Source organism: Nymphalis io, chromosome 17, assembly GCF_905147045.1.
Source record: "Nymphalis io chromosome 17, ilAglIoxx1.1, whole genome shotgun sequence".
NCBI lineage: Eukaryota > Metazoa > Arthropoda > Insecta > Lepidoptera > Nymphalidae > Nymphalis > Nymphalis io.
Window position 1 is genome coordinate 32,176 of NC_065904.1, and position 13,126 is coordinate 45,301.

Sequence of the window (13,126 nt, forward strand, 5' to 3'; positions counted from 1 at the left end):
CTTTTAACATGTATATTATCATTTTTCAAATACAATAATACCGTTTGAAAGTCGTAGTTGGTTGATGAGAATAATTTTATAATTAAGTTAGACATTAATAAACGATCTTATGTATTTGCGTCTATTAAAAAAAATAGTCATACTACCTACTAGTTTTAGTCTGCGTGTAGAGGGAGGCTTGTTATGGTTTAGGTTAATACCTAATGTTTTAAATATCAGCCAAATGATTATCGAAACTTAAGTTGAATTGGATATATATAGTAGTGTTGTGTTTATTATAAATAAACAAATTATAAATAAAATTAAAGTTATAAATAAAGATACAAAGTTGGTCACATGCTGTTTATAATGCATAGTACCAAGTTTTTTTATTCGATTCCTTCTTCGATTGGAATTGAATAGGATAGACATCTAACATTAAGCAAAACAATTTCTTTGTTATTTTTAATTATATTTGGTATCAGTGGCTTTTAATAAGTTGAAACATTTTGTAAATAATAGTATTTAATACTCTACTAATAAAGCTGTGAGTTGTGCCGTCGCAAATAAAACAGGAAATAAACATTGAATTTATTGATAGAAGGCGGGATCACACCACGCAAGGTACTTTTCCATTTAAAATATAAGTTTATAACATAGATTCTCACTAACATCTTTATTTGCAACTTTACAATAGGTTTGAATTAACATAATGTTCCACAAGTCAGTGGCAGTACTATGAAACTTTCAGTCGAGACAAAATTATCTCTCTCATAGTGAAGATCCTATTTCACAAAACATGACTTGCCAGCGACGCAGGCTACATTGAACAGGGAATTATGCTTCTAATCAACACTCACTAATAAATTAGAACATAGTAACACCTCGAAGCATTCTCACGTTTCCGATCACATTTCTCTATCACGAATACAAACGTAAAGATCATCGGGAGGTGCAGCCGCAGGAGCCGCTCGTCGCACACTCGACGGAACTATAACAATACTCATACTCTCTAAATTGCAGATCTCATGGAGCTCACGACTAGATCGTCGAATCGAGAAATTTCTACATAACTCGCAATAAATCGGAAGAACGTCACAAACAACGAACGTAAACCAAGGGGCCGGGCAGTCAGGCCCACACGCGCAGCGTGGCGTCCCACGAGGCCGTGGCCAGCGCCGTGCCGTCGGGCGCCAGCTGCACGCGCGCCACGCGGTGCTCGTGGCCGCACAGCACGCACACGCGCGCCGCCCGCAGCGCGTCCCACGCGCACGCCGTGTAGTCGCTGTAGCCCGCGAACAGCAGGCGCCCGCTCACCGACCACTCCACCGAGTTCACGCCGAAGATGACGCTGTCCTTGCCGTAGCGCGCCACCTCGCGGTCGGCGCGCAGGTCGAACAACCGGCAGCACGAGTCGTCGGAGCCGGACGCCAGCGAGTCGCCCGACGGGTGGTAGCGCACGCTGTTCACGTCCGACAGGTGCGTGTCGAAGGCCTGCACGGCGTGGCCGGAGCGCATGTCCCACACCAGCACGGCGCGGTCGCAGCCGCCCGACACGAACGTGTCGCCCATGTCCGTCGGCGCCAGGTCCAGAGCCATCACGTCCGCCGCATGTGCCTGTCGAAACGAAGCCAGACGTCAATGATACGTTTTATTAATCCTAAATCCTTATTTCCAACGATGTGTTCACCTGAAAACTTTGCAGCAGCTGACCCGACTCCACGTCCCAGAGCGCGCAGGTGCCGTCGCCGCCGCCCGTGAGTATCTGTCGGTCGGTGTTGGGGAAGAGACAAGCCGACATGTAGGAGGTGTGCGTGGCCACGGTGCGCTTGCGGGCGGCCGGCTCGTCGTCGCCCGCGCCGCCCAGCGGGAACACCGTCACCTTGTTGTCGAGGCCCCTAAAAATAATAAAATATGGCTAATATTAGAAGAGAGCACATGTATAAACAGTTCACGTGTATATTGCTGTAAGCCGACACTGCTGATGTAAACAAATTTATCCTTCTGATCGGTACCATTGTGTGGTATGTTACGGAGCTCCGTGCTTCGTCGCCGTAACCGAAACCATATTCGTTTCCGGATCCACATTCCAGCTTTTAATAAATGTGACAACTTAATATGCTTCGATTTGCACGGAAAGTGGACAAGTGTACTAACCGAGGGAGGGAGAAGGGTTGTTTGATATTTGTTTCAAAAAGTATCAATCACACAAGTCATCACATTATTCATAGTAAAAACAACGTATTTATTTTTAAAACTCGACCTCAAATATTTAGTTAGCTATGGCGCTAATACTCCTATTAGGTCATCAACCCATCTAAACTAATTATTGTAACTGATAAAAAGCGACGTTTGGAAATATCTAAGCGTTATCTAGAAACGACGAGCGAACTAAATTAACGGCATTTAAAAGCCTACCTAAAGCCTAAACGTGAAACCATGTCCATTTAAATCAGTATTAGAAGTAGCCCGGCTGAAGAATACACAACTGCAACAGTTCGAGTATCGGATACTAATCCTTTGAGGATCCTACAAGATATTTTGGCTTGGTAGCAAAATTATCGTCTTCAACAGCCATTTGGAATACACTGCTCTCACATAAACCTTTTCGACGGTGCATCTACGCTCCCGGTTCTTCACCTTCCACATCTACTAGGGCCCCGCTACCTTCTTAGTCTTCGATCCTCTTGGATGATCACTCCTCGCCGTGAACTCCATTTCATGATTTGTCTACTTGAACAGTGATCAGTCCGTAAGTTGCACAGGTTAAAAACCTTCATCTTCAAACCTTGCTGTATAAGCGACTTAAAGACTTGAGGAAGTTTGTCAAATAGTAAGAGAATTAGTAAATTTAATGCCTTGATCTGAATATACATATCTGTATTCACCGATTCACAGCGTGCTCGTTAACCGTTAACCTTGGGTTTGTCCAAGTTCCTACTTGGTACGTGCTTCCTAACTAAATAATTATATAATTATATCTCTGTCGAGCCGCTTCCGCTTACATTTTACATAAATTTCGTAAAATAGACCTAATACAATTAGAGCTAACCTGTCCATATAGAATGCATAGGAAATGCTGAAGTAAATAAATAATTTAAATCTGAATATTATAATTGTGTCCGAGATTCGAAGTCTCCTGCAGCCGATTCGCAGATGAGATAGAACTGACTTCAAGTAAAATATTAAAACAGTAAAATGAAAAATATAAATTATTTCTACGAATCATGAAAAAAAGAAAATATTTGTGATTTTTTCCTGATATCATGTCAGTGTATCATTATGTATTATCATATAATACTTTATGATAACACACATTTAGTTTACTTGGATACATGTTACATTACTTGAATTATTTGGAAATAAATTAACCCAATTGACAACTCCTTAATTAACATTGACAAAACATTTATATGTATGAAAAAATGGAGAAATATGTATAACTTATTTTCTAAATATTAGCATTAGTTTCAGAAATGCTAGTCAAAGACAAATCAAGTAATTTAGCTTTAATCTGACAGTTAACTTGTCGCCGAAGGCATCATCAGCTGCCTCCTACAACAACCAATAGGCAAAGCCAAATTATTAGTTTATTATATTTTGGCGCAGAGCTACTGTTTATTTTGTAAAAAGTGGTAAAGATTAATTCAAAGGTTTATTATGCAAAAAAAGGCCATTTTCAAGTGAGCGACAATCACTATTCACTGAATTTGTAAATATAGAATGTCCTACTTACCCTGCTGCAACCATATTCCCTGAAGGAGCATACGCACAAGCCATGACCCAGGTACTGGGCATGGAAATTGTAAGCTCCTTTGTTGCAGTAAATGCATCCCAAATGATCACCTTCCCATCCTAAAAATTAGTTTCGAGTTATTTTAACAAAAGCATATGAAATAATATTAAATATTATTAACTAGAATCACAAAATTAGAGAAACTATGAAATAATAACAAGCAACAGAATGAATTATACAAAAGAGGAAGTATCTATATATAGTGTTAAGAATATCTAATATAATTATCACTACTGGTTATGCTTTTACAGATTATTAGGTACCACTATTTTTTTTAAGGAATACTTTTTATTTTTAATAGAAGTATATAAAGGTAAACAAACCTGTGAAGAAGATACTATGTGACGTTTATCTGGAGACCAATCGGAGCATAGAACCTTAGCCTGATGACCTTTGAGGACTCGACGTAACTTGAGATTAGGGAAAGTGATAGGCTCCAACCTTTCAGCAACACAGGACACTGTGATAAAAATCAATTATAATTTTATAATTAGGATTGCAATTCTATATTAAAATCTCCATTGCAAATTTTAATTAGAAAAAGTTAATAAATTTAAAGAAACATTAATAAATACTTTATTGAAAAACTTTTTTCATAAAACTAGCATAGGTTAATATTTTTTCCAATTGAAAACTAATTGATAGAACTAGTCTAATATTAATAATTATACGTCATTGTGCATAATTCAATAAATGTAATCACCAATTTATGTTTGAGAACACTGTCACCACAAATTAAGCTTGCATACGGATATTTATACGGTACTATTTGTATGATTTCTATATTAATAAACTACTATCATTAAAATGTAGATTAATCTTAAAAAATCATCAGGCATTAAAAAAATCATACGCGTAACGTCGTTAAGTTTTTGCCGTTCCTCTTCCAGCTTTTGCTTTAGAGCTTCAGCTTCCCGCAATAACGATTCTAGAGTCTCCTCAGGGCTGGCAGCCACCGCCGTATCTGCCGCCATCGTACAACTACTTTTTGTATCTTCTATCGCCACATTCTCACATGAATATTACACAATCATTCTTACACAAAACAACCCCTAACAATTATAGGTACAATGAAATTAAAAAACGTTTATTAATAACATTTTGAATAATTGTTTTAGCTCCGATCGCTCTCTTCCCTAACAAAACTATTTCAGAAATCTGAATCGATAACACTAGACAAGTAGACAGCGTCGAAGTCGAACGTCGATCACACTCACAATGTACCTATCTATACACATATATATTTACCTACTAGGTACATCAAATCCTAGGAAGAATGTCTGTGTCATAGAGAATAGAATGATTATAATATAAAAAATATTATTATTGTACCTATTATTTTATATTTATATGAATATTTTTATACATATTGAATGAAACGTATGACTTATGACAAAAAAAAAATTAAAATTGTATAAGTGCTTTATAAAACTAAAGTTAAGATACAATTATGGATAAATATTCGAATATATCCATAATTATTCTTAATCTGTCTAAATAATTACTCTACTATCTGTGTTTCTCTATTCAAAACCTGTTTAGTGATTATATATGTACTCTGTGTCTCTATTATGACATTCGTAGAGTGGAGTGGCAGTTATTTTAAAGTTACAAAAGGAATAACCATTAATAGGATTATTATAATTAATAAAATAAATATAACTTTAATATGATGAGCTCACCACTTCATGTTGAAATTTTACAAAAACGAGAAAGTCTTGCAAGCAAGGACTACATCAAAGATATTGTTCATTCTTACTTGGCAAATTTTATTACGCTTAATCCTGGCGTTACGATCAAAATCAATGAATTAGAAGAAAATAATAGTATCAAAGATCACGTACAATCTATAACATTATGTGACGATGAACACGATTCAGAAGTGGCTATTACAGAATGCGAGTTTGTATACCATGTATATCAATTTGATATTTTCGGTGTGGAGACCGACACCATGACGGATGCTGCGTCTGGTGAAGAAATTTCGGCAGCTGATATTTGGGCACTGCCAACCGAAGAATTTCATGGCTTGTGGGAAAGTCTCATATACGATTCAAAACTTAAAGAAGAGACACTACGTTTTGTAGAAACTGCTTTTGAATTTGCTGATCGCCGCGTGGACCCCAATATTATTAGTTGGAATCGAGTAGTACTGCTACATGGACCCCCGGGTACTGGTAAAACCAGCTTTTGTCGTGCCCTTGCCCAGAAACTAGCCGTACGTTTAGGACACAAGTTTCCGCGCGTACGTCTTCTAGAAATTAATGCCCACGGTTTGTTTTCTAAATGGTTCTCTGAAAGTGGAAAGCTCGTTGCAAAACTATTTGAACATATACGTGAAATTGTAGAAGATCATAGTCTTCTTGCATGTGTTCTCGTCGACGAGGTTGAGTCACTAGCACATGCGCGTCGATCGGCGCTCGCGGGCCTGGAACCTTCAGATTCCATACGTGCAGTGAACGCTATACTAACTCAACTAGATAGACTAAAAAGGCACCCGAACGCACTCGTCCTAACCACTTCCAATGTGACAGGGGCGATCGACCTTGCGTTCGTCGATCGAGCAGACATTAAGCGACGCATTGGTCCACCTTCAGAACGTGCCGCTTATGAAATTTTACGGGGTTGCTGCGACGAAATGATGGCACGCGACGTGGTCACGCCCCGGGAGCAATTGTTCGCGCTTCGCATCCTGGAGGCGGTGCGCTTCGCGGACACGGAAGGGTCACGCGCCTCGTTGCGGCTGTGGGCCGTGGCGCGCGAGGCTGCGGCAGCGCAGATTTCGGGCCGGGCTATGCGCCGCCTGCCTTTCCTCGCTCGGGCACTGCACACTCGTGGTAAGCCATCCCTTGCTCAGTTCATAGATGCATTACAAACTGCTTTACAACAACAACTGAGTGATGCCAGAGAACTAAAAGATGATTCTCAACTGCCAAATTGTACTAAATGCGATCACTGATCAATTGTAATAGTGATATATAGACTGTAGTTACATTTATGTGATATATTTGAATACCATATTTAGCAAGTGTCATTAAACTAAAATATATAACACTACATATGTTATTAACAATAAGTCTAACGATTTATGTAATAATTGTAAAATTATATTATTATTTGAATAAAAAAAAAAAGACCTCTGAAATTGATTTTCAATATTTCCTATGATACATAAGTTCAAACAACATCTTTATATATTTCATGCATTTATTTAGCTTTTGAATCATAAGGTTTGACTGGTCTATACCAAATTAATTTTATTAAGTAGTTTTTAAAATCCACTTAGCAATCATATATACCAAATGTGTTTGTTTATTTTTTTACCATTATTTTAAAAGAAAAATTGTATTAGTTAATTTTTTTGTTATAATTAAAAAAAAAATAGTTTCAAAATGAGGTTTTTCAAAATTTACTGTATGGGGACAATAAATACTATTGCAAGTCAAAATACTGATTTTATTGAAGTCTAAAAGCGATAAAACCAAATATCGCGACAGCTTTGTACTGCGAGTATTATATAGATTGACGATCAGCGGCCGATAATCCAGAGCATGTTGAGGCCGGCACGGCCGAGGTGGGTGCGCGCGAGTGCGGGCGGGTCCGAGCGCGCTGCCGCCGCCAGGAACAGCAGCAGCGTGTGCAGAAGGTTGTTGCGGCCGCGCCCCACGTCCAGCGTCTCCTCGGCTAGCGCTAGCGCGTAGTGCGGCGGGCGCGCACTCACGCGTACCACGGCGGGCGCGCCGCCCCCCCGCCGCGCCGCGCTCGCCTCGCGCACGTGCTCCGCGCTGAAGGGCCTCGCGCCGCCGCCGCCCGCCAGCTGCCCGTCCAGGTACGTGGCGAACAGGTGCAGCACCAACTCTGCGTCCGTCGGCTTCGATGCGTCCCAGTCGGAGCCACCGCGGTCCCACCTGTAGCTGCTCAGACAGCCGCCCTGGGCTAACTCTGTGACAGTAAACAACAACTCAACATTTTCCACTAGTGTAGAAAGAAACTTTATTTTAGTATTTTACTAATACATTTTATTGTTCAATCAACAGCCAATCGTTGTCCACTGCTGAACATAGGCAACATTTATTGTTCATATAAATTGTAAATGTGAAATGTATTAGTACTAAATATTTAAAAATATTTACTTAACAGCTCCACTATTTTTAAACCATAATTTTCAGACTAGCACACAGGCAACCAGATAGTGAGTGGTAACCACCGCCCAGAAGTATGTATAAATGTACCACCAACCTCGGGAACTAGGATGTTATGTCCCTTGTGTCTGTAGTTACATAGGCTGTTTGGCGGTAGAATGTTGATGAGTGGGTGGGACCGCTCCAGGTGGGCTTGCACAAAATCCTACCATTTATAAAATGAATAGTTTTTCGCTGGTAAATCGGTAATGGAAGTTCTCGGCTACGCACCCGTTATGCGTCGAACTACGTAGCATTGGTCGGGGAAGGGCTCGAGGAAGGGCAGCAGCGGCGCCAGCGCGGGCACGTGCAGCGCGAGCGCGCGCAGCCGCGCCGGCGCCGCGCGGCCCGCCCGCAACGCGCCCGCCTCGCACAGCGCCAGTCGCGCCAGCTCCTCGTCCGTCGACCGGATCTCGTGCACCAGCCGCTCCAGAATCGTGACGTGGATCCACTGGATAGTACAGTACATGGTAAAATCCCATTAAGTCAATAAGAGTTTTGCAAATGTATTTTAATCATTAATATCTTAAGAGATCTTACGAGTCGCAGATTGAGGTTCCACTGGGTTAGACGCTGTGGATCGAGATCTAGTCGCCACCACACCTGCGGAGATCCCTGCGGTGAACTCTCCTCGAGTTTTCCGTGTCCTGTAATGCGCGATCGGTTTCTACTTGGTTTCGACGTAAAAAGGGTCCTTAAAGATTAAATTTTAATCAATGATTGTGCTGACCCGCGTCGGGAGAGGCGAGCTGGTACACCGGGGGGGGCGCCGCGCGTGCTGGCCCTGTACCCTCGCCGGCCGACTCGGCCCGTGAGCGCTCCTCGTAATGTCGCAAGTAGTCGGCAAGTGAGCCGCGGTCGGCAAAGAAGTGGTCGCTGACTGCGTCGAAGGACGACGGCGACTGCGAGTGTGCGGGTGAGGGTGCTCGACGCGATGACGAGACCGGCGAGGGGGGCGACGGGGGGGAAGCGGACGCGCGCCACGTGCGGGGCGACAGTGATAGCTCGGCGTCAGAGGTCGGCCACTTGTCACCATCACTTTCACTAGCCTGAATGCGAGAGCATTCACTTTGTGTCAAAATGAATGATGAATCTGGAAATAATATTAAGGAAAATATTATATTTCGTTTCAGTTGCACAGATATTATATTATATATGAATTAAATTAAATATATTAAAAGAATATAAATGATTTCATTTTTACCTAAATCGGCGCAAGAGAGACCGAGCAATTTTTGCTGGTCTCGTGAAAGGGGCAATTTAGCTGCTTTGCTGGGTATCATAGATAGGGCATACTGAATTAAGTTGGCAGCCAATACACCAGCACAAATAAGCTCCACATAGTGTAATATTGAAGTATGTCCTGGACATTTACACGACCTAAAATTTATTAAATATTATTTTATTGTCATAAGTGAGGGTTCTAGTTTTTTTACAGATACAAGGAATAAAATATCTTAGTTCCCATGTTTGGTACAATTAGAGTGCTAAACTCGGCATTCAAGTGCTGGCAATTACAAAAAGTGAAAAAATTCCACAGGACTACATAATAAATGCAGATATTTAAAATTAATTTATAATATAATACTAGCAACCATTGCACAAGTGTAATGCACTAATACAGAAAATGAGAACTTATGATTAGCAAAATATTAAGTAGAAATATACTTTATTTAGTAACATTTATTTATTACTTTTAATAAAAATGTGAAAATAGAAATATGAATTATATCAAAATTGTTTTGAATTGGGATTTTATGGTGAAACATAGATCAAACATTATTCATGGCTTATAGATTTGGGTAATATTATTGGCCATTGTCAAAATTTTATCTGTATCACAACAATTTTTTTGGTTGCAATTTAGAATTGATTATAACTTTTTATGTATTTACTCAAATGATATAGTGTAGTGTAAAAGAAAATTTTATATATTTGATCAATATTAAATGCCCAAGGTATCAATCATAACTATCTTAATAATGATAAATGAATGGGAGAAAATATTTTCACTAATCTATAGATTTTTACTAATGTGTAAAAGTTAGAAATAATTATTATAAGTGTACCTTAGAAGTAGACACATGCTATCGCAGACTTTTGTAGGCATTATATAATTATATATATACCCACAATTTTCTAGTGTATTGTTAAAATGTATATTCCAAGGTTTAGCTTTGTAAGTGTACGAAATCTGTTTTTTTTTTCAGAATGTCATAGTTCAGGCATTTTGTACAAATATTTACAAATTATATGTAAAACCCTTCCATATTTATCACTCTTTCTGTTAATAAAAACTGTATCAAATTAATTGCGTGGTTTAAAGTATAATAAGCGATGATATAAACAAGGGCAGATATCTAATATAAAAAAAGTTACTATTTTGGGAAAATCATATGAAATATTGAAAATATATTTTAACATATATATAATCTTACAATAAATTTAAATGTTTTAACGCTATTCTTATGATCAAGACTCAACTACTCGTACGCTGTAGCCTTTACAACAAAAATATAGTTAATGGTTTCTTAAATAATACTTACAAGTCATATGCAAATATCAGCAAAAATACAGCATTTACAATTATCCATTTTACAGAATTGGAACGTTTTTTATTTATATAATTTAAATCGATTGTTCGTTGAACCAGTTTTGAGTTTGAGCTGGGAGACCTAAAACAAAATAATGAATTAACCTCAAATAAAAATACATACACGGACGATATAAAATATCATACAGAACCTACATTTTAACGAGAACATGTAATATCACACGTGGTTTTTACACTAAAATCTATCGATTACAATAGAAGCTATCGTTAGGCTTCCCATTAGTATTTTGGAGGCAAAAATTATAAACGAAACAAAATTAAAAATGTAAATAAAACCACAGGCACCGGCAGCGGAGCACACTTAGTAGAGTGTATTAGTATATAGTGTATTAACTATTATCTATGGTAGAATGAGACAAATTGACATTTGACAACTTAACAACGACCTCTATAGAATGTTGGACGACATTAATAATGATAGAGCAAATGACAAGTACCTATGACAAATTATCAAATTGAAAAGTTTTAAAAATTTAAATAGGTACCGTAGACAGAGAAATTAATAAACGCAATGGCGATTTCTTTCTCACTTACACAGGAAAGAAAATCACGTTATAAATGATATACACAGATAGAATTGTCAAATCTTTTATCCCTTATCGCGTAACCAGTTTTATCAAGGTCCACTACTCAAGTAGCGAAACAAACTTGTCAGTTGGTGCGTTCATTGTGTTTATTATTTAATTTTTGCTTATTTTTATGTTAGAAAACGATTATAATTCAGTAAAAAGACAGAGAAACAGTCCTTATATCGTATCGAAAATTTTACAATGGTGCATTATCATATTATTTCATGTTAAAGCGATAGCAAGAAGAAAATTGTCGGCGTGTGTTTTCACGCGTAAGTACGACGGTTTTATCCCTAAATATAGTTTCTCTGTGATGTTTATTTATGACATAGCACGACGGAACCTTATATTGCATTAAAAAAGAAGATAATAGGATTTTCCAGTTTTTATCATTCATAACCACAATCACATTAGTGCTGCCAGCGTCAGCTAAAAATGTCTCGATTTTCGACAAAAAATATCGACTCGTCGCGTCGACAATGTAAACAAATAAATACGGAGTCCAATAATAGCCTAAAGTACTTCGTTATATATAAATATGTTATTTTAATTTATTCGTTCTCCTATTTATAATTTCCTAATTACATTTGTATTATTAAACATTCTTCATGAATTTATAATATTATTAGATTCCGAGTCAAGAGGTTAACGTAGCAATATATGTGGCAACCATTCTTTATTAATAATTTAATTGAGTGTTTTAGATTTCAACTCACTACATGAGATGACAATAAAGCCCCATTGGAGCTTAAAGTCCGAGATTATACTCAAGATTATTATTCATTTTCAAATGTAAACAATTACTTTTTATATTGGAAATGCAACACATTTTGTTTATTAGTTACTAAGTTGTTAACATTAAACAAATATTGAACCTTTCATTTTGTATTATTTAGTTCGTCCCAGTTTTTATCGTGAGTGCATATAATGCAATATCACGAAAACCGTGTAAATACGGCAGATCATTAATAAAAATTAAAAATCACTAAATCGCGCTTTGTGGAACGCCATTTATAGAAACTTTTTTAGTTCCGTCCCTAAGATAAGATTTCAGTAACTCTAAAGCCTCTAACGCCATATTAACTTAACTTATGAAGCACAATATCGTGTTCAACACAACCGAAAGCCATAGATACATCACAGAACACACCAATTAGGTACATCTGTGACTCTACCCAGTATACATGCTTTAAGAAGGCATACATGCAGGTGTGTGAGGGAGGGGTAGTAAAACTGTATTGTACAATATGTCGAAGGGAAACCTCTTGAAACCGTTGGTATATGTATACCTACCTGGATTATGTCATACAGATCGGTAGGACACCTTGGAGAAAGAAGTTGATCGCGGTGACAATGTTTGACAAGATTTTTCAACCAACGCGTCTAACCTGCCAAGACACACGGCGCCGAAGCATGGTCACAAATTGAATTGAAGCAGCTCGCTTAAAGTATCATTCAAGAATAAACTCAAAAATGACATTTAGAAAGCTTAATCTTTCTAATGTATATAATTTTAATAACTATTGCGATAATTTTACGATACATAAACATATGATTAGAAATTGTTTATTGTAAGGAAGACGATATAAAACAATATGCCCCCACCTAAACTGAAGGTCATTATAAATTATCTGTTTATTAACATAGTATATACTTACTTATGTTGTGGGAACAAGTTAGAATAAAAAAAAACACAAAACATTTTAAACCATAAGATTCAACTGTATTTTTAAAATGGTATTTATTTTCAACTGTTGATATAATTCAATTATATTAACAGTTTATTTACAAATCTTGCATAAATTAAGTGAACATCACCCAGGAAATAAACAATACCAAAATGGTAAAAAATTTTTAACTCCAGTATAAACATTCTGTAACTGATACGATACTCGTACTGAGGCACAATTGACTACAACTAATGTCCTGTATATCGGATACAAATCGGGGTCAGGTGAGAGTCATTGTCAACTATCCGCTATCGCTC

The 13,126-nt window shown here is 37.8% G+C and overlaps 3 protein-coding genes across 4 annotated transcripts; 1 reads left to right on the top strand and 2 right to left on the bottom strand.

Moving 5' to 3' along the window:
• Positions 1-558: 558 nt before the first annotated feature.
• On the bottom strand, positions 559-5,003 carry LOC126775144 (guanine nucleotide-binding protein subunit beta-5). The gene is made up of 5 exons (XM_050496927.1): positions 4,629-5,003; positions 4,099-4,235; positions 3,716-3,834; positions 1,670-1,877; positions 559-1,596 (listed from the first exon to the last, which is right to left on the bottom strand). The coding sequence occupies exons 1-5, from the start codon at positions 4,747-4,749 to the stop codon at positions 1,111-1,113; spliced, it is 1,071 nt and encodes a 356-aa protein (XP_050352884.1). The 5' UTR covers positions 4,750-5,003; the 3' UTR covers positions 559-1,110.
• Positions 5,004-5,364: 361 nt separating this feature from the next.
• LOC126774937 (pachytene checkpoint protein 2 homolog) lies at positions 5,365-6,814 on the top strand. Its single transcript, XM_050496598.1, has one exon. It carries the CDS (start codon positions 5,445-5,447, stop codon positions 6,732-6,734), a length of 1,290 nt encoding a protein of 429 aa, XP_050352555.1. The 5' UTR covers positions 5,365-5,444; the 3' UTR covers positions 6,735-6,814.
• Positions 6,815-7,210: 396 nt separating this feature from the next.
• Positions 7,211-12,593, bottom strand: LOC126775149 (transmembrane protein 209). Of its 2 annotated transcripts, none has more exons than XM_050496935.1 (7): positions 12,433-12,593; positions 10,503-10,631; positions 9,161-9,336; positions 8,687-9,049; positions 8,497-8,603; positions 8,188-8,407; positions 7,211-7,717 (listed from the first exon to the last, which is right to left on the bottom strand). In XM_050496935.1, exons 3-7 carry the CDS (start codon positions 9,237-9,239, stop codon positions 7,305-7,307), a joined length of 1,182 nt encoding a protein of 393 aa, XP_050352892.1. In that variant the 5' UTR covers positions 9,240-9,336; positions 10,503-10,631; positions 12,433-12,593; the 3' UTR covers positions 7,211-7,304. The 2 variants fall into 2 exon arrangements, with proteins under 2 accessions (XP_050352892.1, XP_050352891.1); XM_050496934.1 differs by lacking the exon at positions 12,433-12,593 and adding an exon at positions 10,706-10,874.
• Between the last annotated feature and the right edge of the window lie 533 nt (positions 12,594-13,126).

Coding starts and splice junctions, on each gene's coding strand:
- LOC126775144 (XM_050496927.1), bottom strand. CDS start 4,749: ATGGCGGCAGATACGGCGGTGGCTGCCAGCCCTGAGGAGACTCTAGAA. Junction 3,835..4,098: donor ACATAGTATCTTCTTCACAG/GTTTGTTTACCT, acceptor ACTAATTTTTAG/GATGGGAAGGTGATCATTTG. Junction 1,878..3,715: donor GGGAATATGGTTGCAGCAGG/GTAAGTAGGACA, acceptor TATTATTTTTAG/GGGCCTCGACAACAAGGTGA.
- LOC126774937 (XM_050496598.1), top strand. CDS start 5,445: ATGATGAGCTCACCACTTCATGTTGAAATTTTACAAAAACGAGAAAGT.
- LOC126775149 (XM_050496934.1), bottom strand. Junction 9,337..10,502: donor CTGATATTTGCATATGACTT/GTAAGTATTATT, acceptor AATAAATTTTAG/GTCGTGTAAATGTCCAGGAC. Junction 8,604..8,686: donor GCTCGCCTCTCCCGACGCGG/GTCAGCACAATC, acceptor CGCGCATTACAG/GACACGGAAAACTCGAGGAG.